The 20,058-nt window shown below is 49.2% G+C and overlaps 1 protein-coding gene across 2 annotated transcripts in view; it reads left to right on the top strand.

The window, feature by feature from the left end:
* Positions 1-8,083: 8,083 nt before the first annotated feature.
* The window catches only part of CDH1 (cadherin 1), a 102,318-nt gene continuing 90,343 nt past the window's right edge, over positions 8,084-20,058 (top strand). For both annotated transcript variants that reach the window (XM_025369983.1, XM_025369984.1), the window contains exons 1-2: positions 8,084-8,320; positions 9,166-9,280. In XM_025369983.1, coding sequence (XP_025225768.1) covers positions 8,273-8,320; positions 9,166-9,280 — 163 coding nt within the window. In that variant the 5' untranslated portion in view covers positions 8,084-8,272. The remainder of the gene's footprint in view (positions 8,321-9,165; positions 9,281-20,058) is intronic.

Consider the following 20,058-nt stretch of genomic DNA (forward strand, 5'->3'; position numbering starts at 1 on the left):
ATATGTAGTCAATTATACCTCAAAAAAGATGAACAAAAAGGGATGGGGAAGCTTATAGGTAAAAAGAGTCTTTTTTTTTTTTTTTTTGAGACGGAGTCTCGCGCTGTGTCACCCAGGCTGGAGTGCAGTGGCGCGATCTCGGCTCACTGCAAGCTCCGCCTCCCAGGTTCAGGCCATTCTCCTGCCTCAGCCTCCGAGTAGCTGGGACTACAGGCGCCCGCCACCACGCCCGGCTAGTTTTTTGTATTTTTAGTAGAGACGGGGTTTCACCATGTTAGCCAGGATGGTCTCGATCTCCTGACCTCGTGATCCGCCCGCCTCGGCCTCCCAAAGTGCTGGGATTACAGGCTTGAGCCACCGCGCCCGGCCTAAAAAGAGTCTTAAGAGGCATAACAGACAAAAGTAAAATGTGGCTCTTACTTGGATCTTGATTCAAACACTTTTTAAAATTTGAGACAGAGTCCCCTCTCTTGCCCAGGCTGGAGTGCAGTGGCGTGATCTCGGCTCACTGAAACCTCGACCTCCTGGGCTCAAGTGACCCTCTCACCTCAGCCTCCCTAGTAGCTGGGACCACAGGTGCGTGCCACCACACCAGGCTAATTTAAAAAAATTTTTTTGTACAGATGGGGTCTCCCTATGTTGCTCAGGCTGGCCTTGAACTCTTGAGCTCAAGCAGTCCTCCTACCTTGGCCTCCCAAAGTGTTGGGACTACATGTGTGAGCCATCACACCCAACACAAACTATTCATAATTGTTTGCCGGGCGCAGTAGCTCATGCCTGTAGTCCCAGCACTTTGGGAGGCCGAGGCGGGCAGATCATGAGGTCAGGAGTTTGAGACCAGCCTGACCAAGATGGTGAAACCCCGTCTCTACTAAAAATACAAAAATTAGCCGGGCATGGTGGCACACACCTGTAATCCCAGCTACAGGCTGATTCTCCTGAATCATTTGCACCTGGGAGGCGGAGGTTGCGGCGAGCTGAGATTGCACCACTGCACTCCAGCCTGGGCGACAGAGAGAGACTCCATCTCAAAAAAAAAACCAAAAACCAAAAAAAAGACCCCAAAAACTGTTTAAAAGATATTTTTTAGAATGTGGCTTAGTCATTCAGTGATATTGAGGAATTACTGTGAATTGTATTAGGTGCTTTACTAATGGCAATGGCACGGGATCATGTTTCAAAGATGTCTTTCTCAGATATGCAGACTGAGATATTTACAGGAGAAATGTTATCTGGGATTTGCTTTAAAATATTATTTGGGCCAGGTGCGGTGGCTCACACCTTTAATCCCAGCACTTTGGGAGGCCGAGGTGGGTGGATCACCTGAGGTCAGGAGTTCGAGACCAACCTGACCAACATGGAGAAACCTCTTCTCTACTAAAAATACAAAATTAGCCAGGCGTGGTGGTGCATACCTGTAGTCCCAGCTACTGAGGAGGCTGAGGCAGGAGAATATTTATATATTATGTATTGTATGTATTTTATATAATTTATAATTTATATATCATATAATTTATAATTTATATATAATATATTATATATTTAAAAATATATGAAAATATATAATATATATTATATATATTTAAATATATATTATATATATAAAATAAAATAATATATATAATATATATATTAGGGCTGGAGTTCAAGACCAGTATGACCAACATGGTGAAACCCTGTCTCCACTAAAAATACAAAACTTAGCCAGGCGTGGTGGTGCATGCCTGTAATCCCAGCTATTTGGGAGGCTGAAGCAGGAGAATGGCTTGAACCCAGGAGGCAGAAGTTGCAGTGAGCCGAGATCACGCCATTGTACTCCAGCACTCCAGCCTGGGTAACAAGAGCAAAACTCTATCTCAAAAAAAAAAAAAAAAAAATATATATATATATATATATATACACACACACACACACACACAAAAACACATATACATACATACACACATATATACACACACATATATATACACATATATACACACACATATATATATATAATTTGGGCGTGATGGCTCTTGTTTGTAATCCCAGCACTTTGGAAGGTTGAGGCAGGCGGATCGTTTGAGCTCAGGAGTTTGAGACCAGCCTGGGCAACACGATGAAACCTTGTCTCTACAAAAAATACAAAAATTAACCTGGTGTGGTGGCTCATGCCTGCCTTCTCAGCTACTTGGAAGGCTGAGGTGGGAGGATTGGCTTGAGCCCAGAAGGTCGTGGCTGCAGTAAGCCGAGATTGGGCCACTGTACTCCAGCCGGGGTGACAGAGTTAGACTCTGTCTCAAAAACAAACAAAAAATTCCTGCAAAGACAAAAATAAGAATGCAAAGTTACAAAGATGAAAGATTTGGTACAATTACAAAGTTTACAAAAGCTTTAAAAATTGCAAAAAACTACTGTTGGGGCTGGGTGATGAATACCTGGGGTTTCATTATACTATACATAGTGTGTGTTACACTATTTTCTTTACTTTGTGTTTTATATAAAACTGTTTTTTCTTGCAGACTGGAAGGGCGGCACCCCTATCAGTTAGCACCGTTTCAACTGGAGGTGGTATAGCCAATTCCCACCCCTCCATGTTGGCAGGCAGCCAGGCCAGCAGAGGTGTCAGGAGCCTCTAGGAGTAGCAGGAAGGGAGCCTCTTCTAACCCACCTAGCCAGGAGCCTGATCAGGCTGCAATCCCTAGCAATTCCAATTTCTCTGGGGATTCCTCCCCAGTGGGGCTGGCGGTTGGACTCTTCTCTGCAGAGGTCTGGTGAGGGGCAACTCCCACCCCAGTCTGAACCCCATGACTCCACCCCTTGTCAGGAGATGAAAGGGAGAAGACTGCCTGAAGGATTAATCTTTAGCCTCCAGGCAGGCCAGTGGCCAAAACACCCAGGAAGTGAAAGTCTGTCCTCTGCCATAAGGAAACCTGGAGTCTGTGATCCCATCATGCCGGGTCTGTTATCTGACAGGTGGCAGGTTCTCTTATCTACCTGCAGTGATCTCAAGGGCAAGGCCTCTGGCCAAACATTTCTTTTCCCCAGTGATGCCTGAAATTCCACTGTTAGCGCTGGATCTCAGCAAGATCTCAGAGAAAGCTCAACTCCCGGAGTTTGGGTTTTCCCCAGTTCAGATGTTAGGAAAACAATGGGCCTTATCAGCTGCACGGACAGGTTTGTGTACAGTCTCAGGGGATTCACGGACCCTCCCAGAGCCCAGCCACAGACAACAGGTTAAAACCCTGGACAGCATTTACAACTCCTCTGAAGGAAGAAAAGTCTTTCTCTAGAGCCCTCTTTAAAGCGCAGTCGGCCCTGGGAGGTTCGAAATGACGAACGTGGCCAGCGTGAAAGAATTTTTTCCAGTAGATGCAAGAGATAACCTGAGGAGCTTTAGTGGCGGGGGTGGGGGAAGGAGAGCCTGGGGGAGGCGAGGCTCCGGGCAGCTCACAATTTTGCCTAGAACTGGAAAGGGAATGTATTGGGCCAAGAGGGCTAATCACTCACCTTTGCAGAGTGTTTACAAGAACCTTATTAATTAAGTGCTATCAACATCCCTATTTTACATATGAGGAAACCAAAATGGTGGAGATAAAATGACTTATGCTGCTCAACTAATGGCAGAGCCAGAAGTGAATCCAGGCTGGAGTGAAGTGGCGTGGTCATGGTTCACTGAAGCCTCAACCTCCTGTGCTCAAATGATCCTCCTACCCCAGTCTCCAGAGTAGCTGGGACTACAGGCATGCACTGCTATGCCCAGCTAATTCATTCCAACTTCAGTGTATGTGCTGCCGAAGCGAGCACGCCCAGCTAATTCAAAATAATTTTTTTTTTTTTTTTTTTTTTTGAGACGGAGTCCCGCTCTGCCGCCCAGGCTGGAGTGCAGTGGCCGGATCTCAGCTCACTGCAAGCTCCGCCTCCCGGGTTCACGCCATTCTCCTGCCTCAGCCTCCCGAGTAGCTGGGACTACAGGCGCCCGCCACCTCGCCCGGCTAGTTTTTTGTATTTTTTAGTAGAGACGGGGTTTCACCGGGTTAGCCAGGATGGTCTCGATCTCCTGACCTTGTGATCCGCCCGTCTCGGCCTCCCAAAGTGCTGGGATTACAGGCTTGAGCCACCGCGCCCGGCCTCAAAATAATTTTTTGGGGGGAGATGGGGTTTCACCATGTTCCCAGACTGGTCTCAAACTCCTGGGCTCAAGTGATCTTCTCACCTCCCAACTAGCCTCCCAAAGTGCTGCGATTACAGTTGTGAGCCACCAGGCCCGCTGAGGTATCCCTGTTTGATAGAAGAGAAAACAGACGCGGGGCACAGTGGCTCACGCCTGTAATTCCAGCACTTTGGGAGGCTGAGGTAGGTGGATCACCTGAGGTCAGGAGTTTGAGACCAGCCTGGCCAACATGGCGAAGCCCCGTCTCTACTGAAATACAAAAATTAGCCAGGTGTGGTGACGTGTATCTGTAATCTCAGCTACTCAGGAGGCTGAGGCACAAGAATCTCTTGAAGCTGGGAGGCAGAGACTGCAGTGAGCCGAGATCGCGCCATTGCACTCTAGTCGGGGCAACAGAGCAAGACCTTGTCACTAAATAAATAAATAAACAAACAGGACGCAGAGAGGCAATTCAGTGCGTTGTAAAAATCACACAGCACCTGTCTTCCACAAGGAGCCCCCTGTGTTCCTGCCTCACCCTGGACACCTGATCTACTCTTTAGAGCTCGGAGAAGGACTTGCGGGAAGTCTGAAGAACGCATCAGGCCTGGCCTGACTTTGCTGCCCCTAATTGTTTTCTAAAATCCTTTTTATTGAATTATCAGAGTGTAATGGAAGAGTCGATGAGAGTCGCTGCAGAGTTACAAGGCCAAGGCTTGCTGGGTAGAAGAAAGTAAAGCCCTAAAGGCTCCCTGGGCCCAGCGATGGTATAAAATATGTATTTTTACATAACTGAGAGGAAAAAAATAAGCAGACAGTGCAGCCCCATGGGGGAAACGCCTCTTTCTGTATTTCCATTATCTTGTTCAAAGCATGATCCTAGTGGGAAAGGAAATACCGGAGCCTTTTCCCTCTGAGCCTCCTGGTGGGTTAAGAGCAGAGGGAGCCAAGATACAGACATCCAAAAGACCTGATTGGAAACCCATTAAAATTGAGGGGACAGGTTGGAGGGGGGGCGCTGGGCTATCCATAAATCGTCTGCAGTTGAGAAATTACCCTCGATGGGCTCAGAGGCACCTTTAGCTCTGGGTGAAATATTCCAAACATGGCCTTCCCCAGGAGGAAGGGAAGTAGGGGGTGGGCCTTTTGAAAGAGTCACCCCCACTTCAAATATTTATTGAGCAGTTGCTATGATGAGCCAAGAACTCTGCTTAGCAATTGTTTTTGTATTAGCTCATGCCAACTCACTTATACAAAGGAGAACACTGACTTCCCCAAGGTCACAGGGCTAGTGAGTGGCTGACTCCACTTAATGCTGTGTAGTTCTAACCAGGCTTGCAGGATAAAGGGAAAGGAGGTGCCCTTGTCGGGGTAGACTAGCCACCCAGATGTGGCTGGCCACAGGCAGTCAGACAGGGAAGTTGTCTGACCTAACATTTGCCTGTCTATTCTGTTTTTGTGTTTTGGTGGAGGACGGTGGGTGCTGGAGGGCCACTGGCACAGGACCTAAGACCTTTGGCCCCTATCTATTCTATTTTTGATCCTAAAATTATTTCACTGGGGACAGAATTCTCTGGAGAAGGTGGTGGTAGCCATGGTGTGGCTGTGGCATTAAGAGCCTCACTCTGGGGGTCAGAAGATCCTGGGTTCTGGTCTTTGGCTTTGACATTGACCTGCCTATGTGACACTGAACAAGTTATTTGCAAATCGTAGGTTTGGGTGAACTCTAAAGGTCTCTTCCAGGTCAACATCAAAAAACAGACTGAAAACTGCAGCTCCAGCTGGAAGACGGACCACATGAGATGAAGCTGATTGTTAGAAGAAAGGCCCTGGAATCAGAGAGGTCGGTTCCAGTCCTGTGCCTCCTCTCATTGGCCTCAACCTCTCCAAGCTTCAGTTGCCCATCTATCAAAGGGGAATAATAATACAGCTCTTGGGTTGTTTTGAAATGAGCTTAAATGAGCTGGTCAGTGGCTGGGCACAGTGGCTCATGCCTGTAATCCACTTCGGGAGGCCAAAGCAGGCGGATCTTCTGAGGTCAGGAGTCGGAGATCAGCCTGGCCAACATGATGAAACTCTGTCTCTGCTAAAAATACAAAAATTAGCCAGTTGTGGTGGCGCATGCCCGTAATCCTAGCTACTCAGGAGGCTGAGACAGGAGAACCACTTGAACCCAAGAGGCGAAGGTTGCAGTGAGCCAACATCACACCATTGCATTCCAGCCTGGGAGACAGAGCAGGATTCCATCTCAAAAAAAAAAAAAAAAAAAAAAGAGCTGGTCAGTGTCAAATGCTTAGTACAGAGACTGGCACAGTAATCTTCAATGCCCAGCACCTATTGTTACTGTTTTTTTTTTTTTTTGAGACAGACTCTCCCTCCGTCACGTCACCCAGGCTGGAGTGCAGTGGCGCGATCTCAGCTCACTGCAAGCTCTGCCTCCCGGGTTCACACCATTCTCCTGCCTCAGTCTCCCAAGTAGCTGGGACTATAGGCACCCACCACCATGCCTGGCTAATTTTTTGTATTTTTAGTAGAGATGGGGTTTCATTGTGTTAGCCAGGATGGTCTCTATCTCCTGACCTCGTGATCCGCCCGCCTCGGCCTCCCAAAGTACTGGAATTACAGGCGTGAGCCACTACACCCGGCCCTGTTGTTACTATTTTTACCCCTCACTTCTGTACAGAGCATTTACATTTATTTGTAAATGCTCAAGAAACATTTGTCATTTATTGTATGGGAGCCTCACAACAACATAGGGAGACATTTCTGATCATTATTCCCATTAGGAGGGTGGAGAAACTGAGGCTTTGGGAGGTGGTCCTGACCTAGGGAATCAATTTGCTGACTCACTAACCCATGGAGCCCTGCAGTTAAAAAAAGACTAGATTAAAAAATAAGAACTCAATAAAGGGGCTGAGGCAGGAGTATCACCTGAGGTCAGAAATTTGAGATCAGCCTGGGCAACATAGTGAGATCCCGTCTCTAGAAAAATTTTTTAAAAAATTAGGCCACTTGAGGCAGGTTGCAGTGGCTCACGCCTGTAATCCCAGCACTTCAGGAGGCGGAAGAGGGTGGATCACCTGAGGTTAGGAGTTCCAGACCAGCCTGGCCGACACAGTGAAACCCCATCTGTACTAAAAATACAAAATTAGTTGGTCTGGTGGCACAAGCCTGTAGTCCCAGCTACTCAATAGGCTGAGACAGGAGAGTCGCTTGAACCCGGCAGGCAGAGGTTGCAGTGAGCCAAGATCGTGCCACTGCACTCCAGCCTGGGCAAGACAGAGTGAGACTCTGTCTCAAAAAACAAACAAAAAAAACACACAAAAAATTAGGCTGCTAGCTCAGTGGCTCGTGGTTCACACCTATAAGCCCAGTACTTTGGGAGGCCAAGGAAGGAGGATCACTTCAGCACAGGAGTTGGAGACCAGGCTGGGCAATATAGGGAGACACAGCGCCCCCACTGCCCCTGTCTGCCCCGACTCATCTCTCTACAAAAAGACAAAAGAAAAAAAAAAATTAGCCTGGTGTGGTCGTGTGCACCTGTACTCCCAGCTACTAGAGAGGCTGGGGCCAGAGGACTGTTTGAGCCCAGTTCAAGGCTGCAGTGAGCTGTGATCGCACCACTGCACTCCAGCCTGGGTGAAAGGGTGAGACCTCATTTCCAAAACAAACAAAAAAACAAAAACAAAAAACCCCCCAAAAAACAAAAGAACTCAGCCAAGTGTAAAAGCTCTTTCTGATCCCAGGTCTTAGTGAGCCACTAGCGGTGCTGGGATTCGAACCCAGTGGAATCAGAACCGTGCAGGTCCCATAACCCACCTAGACCCCAGCAATTCCAGGCTAGAGGGTCACTGGGTCTGCGCGAGGCCGGGGGGGCGGGCCGTTAGCTCCGTCCGGGGGAGGGGTCCGCGCTGCTGATTGGCTGTGGCCGGCAGGTGAACCCTCAGCCAATCAGCTGTACGGGGGGCGGTCCCTCCGAGGCACACCTGGCGGCGGCAGCAGCGCACCCCAGTCTCAGTGGCGTCGGAACTGCAAAGCACCTGTGAGCTCGCGGAAGTCAGTTCAGACTCCAGTCCGTTCCAGCCCGGCCCGACCCGACCGCACCCGGCCCCTGCCCTCGCTCGGCGTCCCCGGCCAGCCATGGGCCCTTGGAGCCGCAGCCTGTCGGCGCTGCTGCTGCTGCTGCAGGTACTTCGGGTCCCCTGCCTTGCGAGGGACGCGTGCCGGCCGCACACTCTGCGCCCCAGCCCCCCGCCCCAGCCCTGCGCCCCTTCCTCTCCCGTCGTCACCGCTTCCCTTCTTCCAAGAAAGTTCGGGTCCCGAGGAGCGGAGCGGCCTGGAAGCCTCGCGCGCTCCGGACCCCGCAGTGATGGGAGTGGGGCGTGGGTGGTGAGGGGCGAGCGCGGCTTTGCTGCCCCCTCCAGCGCAGACCGAGGCGGGGGCGTCTGGCTTCCGAGTCCGCGGGGTGGGCTCGGGCTGGCGCAGGGGTCGTGGAGCGGGGTGTGGGGGGTGGGGTGTGGAGAAGGGGAGCCCCGGTGCAAGTCGAGGGGGAGCCAGGAGTCGTGGGGATGATCCTCGAGGAAAGGAGAGGGGCATACGTAGAAATAAAGGCACCTGCCATGCCAAGAAAGGTCGTAAATAGAAGTGGGAGTCCCGGGGATAAGAAAGTGGGGTCGGGGGAGGTGGGAGCGCCCCTCGCTCTGAGGAGTGGTGCATTCCCGGTTTAAGGAAAGTGGGGTTGGGGAGAATAAAGACATCTCCAATAAAATGAGAAAGGAGACCGAAAAGAACGATGGGCTAGGTCTCGAGGGGGTGACTCGGCGGCCCCCTTCCGGGAGTTCCTGGGGGCTTAGCGGCCGTAGGTTTCGGGGTGGGGGAGGGTGACGTCGCTGCCCGCCCGGCCCGAGGTTGGGGGCGGGGGTCCTCCCCCAATCCCGACGCCGGGAGCGAGGGAGGGGCGGCGTTGTTGGTTTCGGTGAGCTGGAGGGAACCCTCCGAGTCACCCGGTTCCATCTACCTTTCCCCCACCCCAGGTCTCGTCTTGGCTCTGCCAGGAGCCGGAGCCCTGCCACCCCGGCTTTGACGCCGAGAGCTACACGTTCACGGTGCCCCGGCGGCACCTGGAGAGAGGACGCGTCCTGGGCAGAGGTGAGGGCGCGCCGCTGGTGTCCCTGGGCGGAGTAGGGTGGGGTTGGAAAGGGGCCGAGAAATTGCACTCCCACACCCCTGGGTTGGAATGGGCAAGCTCTCTCCTTGGCTCAAACGACACCCCTTGGAATTTACACAGATTTGGGGATCCAAACGTTTACGACTGAGCACTGGTGGAGGGGGTAGCCCTGCCTGGTTGTTAACTATGTTATAAAAAAGCAGAGGTTGAGGGCACTTACTAGAAGTCTTCGTATTTCTCTTATTGCCCTCAGCACTGTAGAGACAGTGTCCCATTTCAGACTGCAAAAACCTGGTGGGTGGGAAGGCCCGGCAGGAATATTCCCGTTTTACAGATGAGCAAACCGAGGCTGAGAGGGTGACATCTACTTGCCCAGGGTCAGCAGAGCAGGTATCTGAACTGGGACCTGACTCCCAAGCCCCATTAAGCACCATCTCTGGGATGACTGAAGAGCAGCTCTCTCTTGGTTACTGGGCTGTGGCTTTTGTTTATAGATATTAAAGCTTTTTTTTTTTTTTTTTTTAAAAAAAGGGTCTTGCTCTGTTTCCCAAGCTGGAGTGCAGTAGCACAATCACAGCTTACTGCAGCCTCTGGGCTCAAGTGATCCTTCCCACCTCTGTCTCCCTAGTAGCTGGTTATCACAGGCATGTGCCACCATGCCTGGATAATTTAAACTTTTTTTTTTTTTGAAACAGAGTCTCGCTCTGTCGCCCAGGCTGGAGTGCAGTAGCCGGATCTCAGCTCACTGCAAGCTCCGCCTCCCGGGTTTACGCCATTTTCCTGCCTCAGCCTCCCGAGTAGTTGGGACTACAGGCGCCCGCCACCTCGCCCGGCTAGTTTTTTGTAGTTTTTAGTAGAGACGGGGTTTCACCGTGTTCGCCAGGATGGTCTCGATCTCCTGACCTCGTGATCCGCACGTCTCGGCCTCCCAAAGTGCTGGGATTAGAGGCTTGAGCCACTGCGCCCGGCCAATTTTAACATTTTTTTAAGGCTGGGCGCAGTGGCTCACACCTGTAATCCCAGCACTTTGGGAGGCCGAGGCGGGTGGATCACAAGGTTAGGAGTTCGAGACCAACCTGGCCAACACGATGAAACCCTGTCTCTACTAAAAAAAATACAAAAATTAGCCGGGCATGGTGGCGTGCACCTGTAATCCTAGCTACTCAGGAGGAGGCAGGAGAATTGCTTGAACCCAGGAGGTGGAGGTTGCAGTGAGCTGAGATAGTGCCACCGCACTCGAGCCTGGGTGACAGAGCAAGACTCTGTTCCAAAAAATAAACTAAAATAAATTTTTTTTAGAGACAGGAGTCTCTCCATGTTGCCCAGGCTGGTGTCGAACTCTTGGGCTCAAAGGATCCTTCTGTCTCAGCCTCCCAAAGTGCTGGGATTGCAGGCCTGAGACACTGTGCCTGAACCAAAATATCTTGTTACAGGTACTGTTTCCCCCAAGAAATAATGATTTTTTTTTTTTTTTTTGAGACAGTTTTACTCTTGTTGCCTAGGCTGGAGTGTTGTAATGGTGTGATCTCAGCTCACTGCCACCTCTGGCTCCCAGGTTCAAGTGATTCTCCTGCCTCAGCCTCCTGAGTAGCTAGGATTACAGGTGCCCACCACCATGCCCAGCTAATTTTTTGTATTTTTAGTAGAGAAGGAGTTTCACCATGTTGGCCAGGCTGGTCTTGAACTCCTGACCTCAGGAGACCACCTGACTCAATTTCCCAAAGTGCTGGGATTACAGGCATAAGCCACCATGCCTGGCCAGGAATAATTATATATTTTTTTTAAAAAAGCATGGTAGTTCTGACTCAGGATGAAAATGCATACACCCAATGTACTTCTAGGCTTATCGTTGTGATAATCTAGAGTTTGCTGTGTTCCAGTCCACTGTTGTCCAGGGAGCAAGGGAAGGGGCTAGTTTCTCTTCTGGATTCACTGAATCCCGAGTGCTTACTTTATATCAAACCACTTTCTCCTCTCTCATGATTTTAGTTGATTGGATATCACAATAAAAGGCATATTTTTTTTTAGGGAGAAATCACCCACAATTCCCCTGAGGGAACACCTCCATTGTGTCTATTCTTCTGGTCTTTGACCACATGAATCTTTAGCAATCATGCTGTTGTCTTTAAAATTTTTTTTGAACTTGGAAGTCATTTGAAGTTTTTTACAGAGAAACTACAGCTCGACTGATGAAGTATATTTGCTCTGTGTGCTCTAGAGCTTTCTATTGGATCAGAAGTTATCTAAAACTCCTGGGCTCAAGTGATTCACCCACCTTGGCTTCCCAGAGTGCTGGGGATTGAATATTTTGATGTCAGTGGGCATTGAGGAGCATCTTCGCGGGGGAGGCAAGCTTGATCTAGCCTTGGAGAGCAAGGCAGGGGCTAGAAACGAGCTTGTATCTGAGCGTGTGTCTGGCGTGGCCCAGTGCTAAGGCTGGTGACTTTGTTTTCCTGCACCAAGATACTTGGTAGCACCAAGGGTGGGTTGGTCTGGTTTTTATTTCTCCCTTCTAAGCTCCTGTGTCTGACCAATAATGTTATTACATATTAACACTAATATGATAATAATTAATAGTGACACATATTCACTTTTGCCTCAGACTCTGGGGCAAGTGCTTCACATATTTTACCTCATTTAGTCTTCACTAGAACATTAGGAGCGTGGGCAGTATTATTCTTCCTACTTTGTAAGTAAGGAAACTGAGGCATAAAGCAATTCTGTAATCTGATCCACAGTTGGTCTTTTCTCTTCCTTTTTCCCCTTGTTTTTCACCTCAATAACCTGAAAAAACAAAAACAAAAAAGGTGTTTGGGGAATTAGTGTCCAGCGTGAAGTGAGCTGAGAATGGAGGTGTTGATAGTGTGGGTCCTCCGAGAGGGGGCGATGATGATGGAGACGGGTCAGATGCGGGGGAGGTGGGGGGGACCCTGGGACTGCTGGTTTAGTGGGAAGAGGCAGCCTCCACACAGAATCCACAGGCCTCTGGTGTGGTTGGTTTCAGTTCCCTTTATGTTCACCGACCTCCACCCCCACATAACAGATTTCCTGACATTTGATATTTGTTTTGGCCTTTTTGGACTGTGGGTCTCCTTGTATCAGTCCAATGTGGAATCGCCCCAGGATGGAAGTGCCCTTGTGGTAAAATCACACGTTCGATCTCAGGAGCTGGCTTGTGATTTTAAAAGCCAGATAAGACTTGGGATGTGGCCTGACTCTCTTTGGACAGTGCAGGGAAGTGAAGGGATGGATGTAACATAGGCACCAGGTTTAGACATTGACTTCATGAAGAATTTACTCCATGGGAATTTTGAAACTTGAAACCTGTCACTTTTTGTGCACTGGTAGCTGTAGGGTCTTAACTCAGGGGACTTTGGAGTGGTTTGCTAGGGTCATTCCTCTGCCCCATGCCATGGCTGACCCCATGATCTCAACCTTGTATTTATTCTATTGATTTCTCTCCAGCTTCTAGAATGAAGACCGTTAAAAAAAAAAAAAAAAAAAACTGAACCATAATAAACCAGTTTTGTTTTTTTTTTATTTTTGAGATGGAGTTTTGCTCTTGCTGCCCAGCCTGGAGTGCAGAGGTGCGATCTCAGCTCACTGCAACCTCTGCCTCCTGAGTTCAAGCGATTCTCCTGTCTCAGCCTCCTTAGCAGCTGGGATTACAGGCACATACCACCATGCCTTTGTATTTTTAGTAGAGACAGAGTTTCATTGTATTGGTCAGGCTGGTCTCGAACTCCTGACCTCAGGTGATCTGCCTGCCTTGGCCTCCCAAAGTGCTGGGATTACATGTGTGAGCCACCATGCCTGGCCAATAAACCAGTTCTTTAGAGTTGCTGCTTATTTTCCTTCTTCATAGCACACACCGGTTTGAGAAACCCAGGCTATTAGACAGTTTGGGATCTCTAAAGTAGTAGCCTAGTTACCACAGTTTAAGTTAATTCAGGGGCGGAAGAAGGAAAAGCTGGCCGGCTTTGCCAGTGATTGTTTTCTTCCTTTGCTTGCTCTGCAGTCTGGCCTTGGAAACACATGGCCTATATTTCAGTGTTGAGGTTTGACTGCTTGAGGGGTTGACCTCAAGCATTAAATACACCCATTTCCCCTCCTTTTTTTCTTGAGACGGAGTCTCGCTCTTTTGCCCAGACTGGAGTGCAGTGATGTGATCTCGGCTCACTGCAACCTCCGCCTCCCGGGTTCCAGTGATTCTCCTGCCTCAGCCTCCCGAGTAGCTGGGATTACAGGTATCCGCCTCCATGCCTGGCTAATTTTTGTATTTTTAGTAGAGACAGGGTTTCACCATGTTGGCTAGGCTGGTCTACAATCTGGAGTTTTGCTCTTGTTCCCCAGGCTGGGCAAACTCCTGGCCTCAGGTAATCCACCGGCCTTGGCCTCCCAAAGTGCTGGGATTACAGGCGTGAGCCACCAAGCCCAGCCATTTCCCCTCCTTTCTGAAGGATGTGCTGAAAGGTTCAGAAAACAGTATGCAGGCCCCCTAATACAATTAGACTTTTAAAAAGCAAACCCGGAAACCAGCTTTGGGATCACCTTACATCATCAGATCCCCACTCCCTACCCCTCAAACTCCTAAAAGTCACTTCCCCAATTACTCATGTCTGTGACAAAGGTTGATCTGAGCTTACTGTGAAAGGAGACCAGTGGGCCACCCTTCTGGCCTTGCCTTTGTGTCTCTGGAGGTGCGGAGGTGGAAAGTCTTGGGCCTGGCAAGGCCATTTAAGGAAGGCTGGCTGCTGCTTCCTCCCAGTGGGGCCCTGCCTGCCCCTCTCTGCCAGGTGGTTATGGAAATCCCTATTTGGTCTCCTGGGCTTTTTATTGGGTGAAGCTTTTCTTCCGAAATGCTCACCTTGTGTCTTACACATTCCTTTCCAAAGTAACCCCAGATACACCAGAGGCTGAAGCTCTCCTATCTCTCAGAAGCTGCCCAGACCCTAAAATCCCCAAGAGGCACCTGTCCCAATCCAATCCTTGCTGGGTTTCTTTCTTTTTTTTTTTTTTTTGAGATGGAGTATCACTCTGTCGCTCAGGCTGGGGTGTAGAGAGGTACGATCTCAGCTCACTGCAACCCCCACCTCCAATGTTCAAGCGATTCTCCAGCCTCAGCCTCCTGAGTAGCTGGGATTACAGGCGTGCCCACAAGCAGGCCTGGCTAATTTTTCTATTTTTAGTAGATTCGGGGTTTCACCATGTTGGTCTTGAACTCCTGAGCTCAAAGTGATCTACCTGTCTCAGCCTTCCAAAGTGCTGGGATTACAGGCGTGAGCCACTGAGCCGGGCCCCTTACTGGGTTTCTATCCTGCCTCAGCTCTATCTCCTTTGGGGGCACAAGGCTTTCAAGAATGGATCCTTCAGCAAGGAAGTACAGGAAAGCCAGGTTTGAATTTTAGCCACTAGCTATTTGACTTTGAATAAGTCACTTTACTTCTATGAGCCTCAGTTTTCCCACTTGTAAAATGGGGCGGTAATACTTATTGATCTGTTATGAAAATTAAGTATGCATATTCATTCATTTAGTTCACAAAGGTGAGTGCCTGTTGTGTGTTAGCACCAGGCTGAACCCTGAGGTTACGGCAGATTGGATGGAACATACGTGCCAGTGGGAAGGAACGTTAAGAGAGAAAGCAGAATAATTTCAACAGTGATTGATATTTCCTAGGGACACAGTAAACTCTCAGTGTTATTTTGAGCAAATGAATGAACACATGAATAAATCACTATCTTGGCCAATGTTTTTCACTCTCAGACTCTATGGACTTAGTCCAGCCCTTAAGGTTGATTGTAAATGGGCAGGGAAGAATTTGATCGGTTAGAACCTTCCTTTATGCTTTGTGTGTGCCGGGGATACTGTGTTCATAGCTTCCCTCTGACAACTGTGGAGGGCAGGGAGGGAGATCTCAAACCTGAATCTGGAAATGGGAGGGCATATAGTCATTTTTAAGTGTTTTCCACCTTTGGTCAAATAAAAAGAAATCTGTGGTGCATGCTCACTCGCTGTTTCTCTAGCCCCATCTCTAGCTATCTCTCTCTCTTTCTTTCTGTCTTCCTCTTTGTTAAGGTAAGTTTCCCTAGGCCAGGGATCCCAGTGTCCCAGCTTGTTCTTGTTACTGTTGGGGGTTGTAGGCCTCCTCCCTTTCTGCACTTTTCATCTTCCTCCTTCCTTCCTCTTACCTGCCTGCAATCCTCCACTTCTGCCCAAGGTTTGGGCGGCATCTTCCCCAAATTCAGAAGGTTCTTGAGTCAGACTGCTTAGATTTAAGTCTAGACAGTGTGCCTTCCCAGCCTAGGAACATCAGCTGAGGACTTACTTTCCCTCTCTGTAAAATGGGCATAATAGCACGGAGACATCATAGGATGGTATGTCAAGCGTTCAGTGAATATGAAATATTAGAGCCCCAGGAGGACTTGGTGCTGTCTGTTTGAAAGTCTCCCACATTTTACCTTTGGTTCAAAAGATCCCCTGCGCTCCCTCTCACCCAGCAAACCAGCCAAACCAGTTTCTTCACCCTGCCTGCTTCTGTGTTAAGCAAACAGTGCACTGCAAACAGTGACTAAGCCTAGTGCCTTTGTTGGGAAGAAACTGGCATTTTCTTGCTTGCCACTGTGCAGGGTGCTCAGGGTGGACTGGAACAGGTTTGTTGTGGCTTAAGAAAGGGGACCTGCTCATGGAGGTTGTGTAGAACTGGGATGGGAAGAGTGGGGCAAGTTGTAGCTAGGGCCAGGGGAGTCAGGATGATCTTGAACTTGTCAGCTTCTGCTTGGCTTTTAAAATATTTCAGGCCAGATAGATGCGGTGGCTCACACCTATAATCCCAGTGCTTTGGGAGGCCGAGGCCGCAGGATTACTTGGGCCCAGGAGTTTGAGACCAGCCTGGGCAACATGACGAGACCCCTATCTGCACAAAGATTAAAAAAAAAAATTTAGCCAGGCATGGTGGCATGCACCTGTGGTCCTAGCATCAAAAAAAGACAAAAATTTGCTGGGCGTGGTGGCATGTGCATGTAGTCCCAACTACTCAGGAGGCTGAGGTGGGGTGATTGCTTGAAGCCTGGGAGGTCGAGGCTGCAGTAAGCCATGATTGCACCACGGCACTCCAGCTTGGGTGATAGAGATCCTGTCACAAAAAAAAAAAAAAAAAAAAAAAAAAAAGTGTGTGTGTGTGTGTATATTTCATGATGCAGATGCTTAAGAATACCTGTCTGTTCTCCCACTGCCAAAAATGCTGTGTCCCAGCCACTGAGATCCTTGTGGTTAAAAATCAAATCACGGCCGGGCGCGGTGGCTCAAGCCTGTAATCCCAGCACTTTGGGAGGCCGAGATGGGCGGATCACGAGGTCAGGAGATCGAGACCATCCTGGCAAACACAGTGAAACCCCGTCTCTACTAAGAAATACAAAAAATAGCCGGGCGAGATGGCGGGCGCCTGTAGTCCCAGCTACTCGGGAGGCTGAGGCCGGAGAATGGCGTGAACCCGGGAGGCGGAGCTTGCAGTGAGCTGAGATCCGGCCACTGCACTCCAGCCTGGGCTACAGAGCGAGACTCCGTCTCAAAAAAAAAAAAAAATAAAATAAAAATAAAAATAAAAATAAAAATCAAATCACCTGGGGTACTTCATGCAGACTTGCCCTCTTGCAGATTCACTGAAAGCCAATCTCCGAGGGTGGAGATCTGAACTTGACATTTATTTATTTATTTATTATTTATTTATGAGATGAAGTCTTGCTCTGTCACCCAGGCTGGAGTGCAATGACACGATCTCAGCTCACTGCCACCCCCGCCTCCTGGGTTCAAGCAATTGTCGTGCCTCAGCCTCCCAAGTAGCTGGGATTACAGGCATGCACCACTATGCCTGGCTAATTGTTTTGTATTTTTGTAGAGACAGGGTTTCACCATGTTGGCCAGGCTGCTCTCCAGCTCCTGACTTCAAGCGATCTGCCTGCCTCAGCCTCCCAAAGTGCTGGGATTGCAGGAGTGAGCCACCACGCCTAGCCTTGAACTTGACATTTTTAAAAGCTTCTCGGGCCAGGCGCGGTGGCTTACACCTGTAATCTGCACTTTGGGAGGCGGAGGCAGGCAGATCACAAGGTCAGGAGTTTGAGACTAGCTTGACCAACACGGTGAAACCCCGTCTCTACTAAAAATAGAAAAAAATCAGCTGGGCGTAGTGGTGTGTGCCTGTAATCCCTGCTACTTGGGAGGCTGAGGCAGGAGAATTGATTGAACCCAGAAGGTGGAGAATGCAGTGAGCTGCGATTGTGCCACTGCACCCTAGCCTGGGTGACAAAGTGAGACTCCGTCTCTAAATAAATAAATAAATTAGCAAGCTTCTCAGATATCTGCTGCCACCCAATGCATTTCCCTGGGCAACCCCAGGGGCTAGATGTTCGATGAGTAGATACCCCAACTGGGATGTGGGCACCTGGTTGTCCAGCCCGAGGCCAGGAATCCCAGGGCACACCCTTGATCAGGGAGGGATGAGGCTGGTACTTCTGCCATGCCCAGGATTGAGAACTCTGTGGATGCAAAGAGGGGTGGATGGGAGGCTGGGCGCGGTGACTCACGGCTATAATCCCAGCACTTTGGGAGGCCAAGGTGGGCAGATCACTTGAGGTCAGGAGTTTATGACCATCCTGGCCAACATGGTGAAACCCCGTTTCTACTAAATACAAAAAATAGTTAGCCAAGCATAGTGGTACATGCCTGTAATCCCAGCTACTTGGGAGACTGAGGCAAGAGAATCGCTTGAACCTGGGAGGTGGAGGTTGCGGTGAGTGGAGATTGTGTCATTGCACTCCAGCCTTGGTGACAGAGCGAGACTCCATCTCAGAAAAAAAAAAGAAAAAACCAAAGTGCAGTGGATGGGCGTGGGAGTGGGGGACCCAGAGAAGTAGCCAGTGCACCCAGGCCTAAGACTCACCCCCTATGCTCAGGGAGATTCCGGAAAAGCTCCGAGAGAGACCTCTCAGCGGGTAACTCCAGTAGGCTCCGAGAATGCCACCGGAGTGAGAATGTGTTCAGAGGATGCCAGGAGTGGTCAGTTTCACCTGCTGGGCCTTGATGAGTAAGAGGGCGTCTTCCATGCAAGGAAAGGGAAAGGGCACTCCAGGAGGAGGAAGTGGGGTGCCCAAAAGTGTGGCAGGGTCATGGAGGCAGAAGGCTGGAGCTCTGCCATCCTGGACATGGAAGGAGGAGGGAGGAGAGGGTCCTGGGATGAGGCTGCAGAGGCAGCTGAGCGGGGTTACCTGTGGGCCTTGGGTTGTGGTTCATGGAGGGTTTTCTCTTTCTGATCTTTTCATAGGCAAATTAGGTTAAAAAATAAGTTTAAATATACATCTTCATATATATATGAAAAAGCTTATGTATATGTCTATATGGCAGACAGTGAAGTCTCCTTCCCACCCCAATCCACGCTTCACTCAGTTCTTCCCCAGGGCACAGGGAACCGATTTCATTAGTCTGCTGTGTATCCTTTGCAGGGTTTCCTTATGGAAATACAAACATAGTCTTGTTTCATTATGCCAGTGTAAATTCCTAACATATGATCCTTTTACACAAAGCATGGCATATGATAGCACTGCTCCGTACCTTGTTTTTCTCCCAACAATATATCTGTGTGTTCTCTCTCTCTCTCTCCGCACATATCTTCCCTAGACTGAGTCTTGCTCTGTTGTCCAGGTTGGAGTGCAGAGGCGCAATCTCAGCTTGCTGCAATCTCCGCCTAGTTCAAGTGATTCTCATACCTCAGTCTCCCGAGTAGCTGAGACTACAGGCACATGCCACCACAGCCGGCTAAATTTTGTATTTTTTGGTAGAGACGGGGTTTCACCATGTTGGCCAGGCTGGTCTCAAGCTCCTGGGCTCAAGCAATCCACTTGCCTTGGCCTCCCAAAGTGCTAGAATTACAGGCGTGAGCCACCGTGCCCAGCCTATTTTTATTAAAAAAAAAAAAGTTTTTTTAATATTTACTTTTTTTTTTTTTGAGACGGAATTTCGCTCTTGTTGCCCAGGCTGCAGTCCAATGGTGCAATCTCGACTCACCACAACCTCTGCCTCCCAGGTTCAAGTGATTATCCTGCTTCAGCCTCCTGAGTAGCTAGGATTACAGGCATGTGCCACCACACCTGGCTACTTTCGTTTTTTTTTCTTAGTAGAGACAGGGTTTCTCCATGTTCGTCAGACTGATCTCCCGACCTCAGGTGATCCGCCCCCCTTGACCTCCCAAAGTACTGGGATTAGAGGCATGAGCCACTGCGTCTGGCCTTTTTAAAAATTTTTAATTTTAATTTCTGAGGGTACAAAATTGGTGTGTATATTTATGGGGTATGTTCTTTTATTTTCCTTTTATAGCTACCTGCACCGTAGGTTATTTAGCCAGTCCGTGATAGATGGACACTGGGACACTGGGTAGTGTCCTATCTTTTAGGAGACAGGACTGCAGAAAGTAATCTGGGATATACGTTTTTTTCTACACATTCTGGTATATCTGGAAGATGAATATCCACGGGTAAGCCTGCTGGGCCCAGGTATGTGCATTTGTGATTTTGGGAGATACTGCCTTCCACAAAGACTGTGATCCATTTGCACATCAGCGTCTAAAGACAGTCACTTCCCACTGTCCCAATGGAGGTTTTGAGCACGAGGTTGGGAGAGGTGTTATGTGCCTGCCTGTCTGAAGATGAAACAGGTTTTTTTTTTGTTTTTGTTTTGAGATGGAGTCTCACTCTTGTTGCCCAGGCTGGA

This window comes from Theropithecus gelada, chromosome 20, assembly GCF_003255815.1.
Source record: "Theropithecus gelada isolate Dixy chromosome 20, Tgel_1.0, whole genome shotgun sequence".
Lineage (NCBI taxonomy): Eukaryota > Metazoa > Chordata > Mammalia > Primates > Cercopithecidae > Theropithecus > Theropithecus gelada.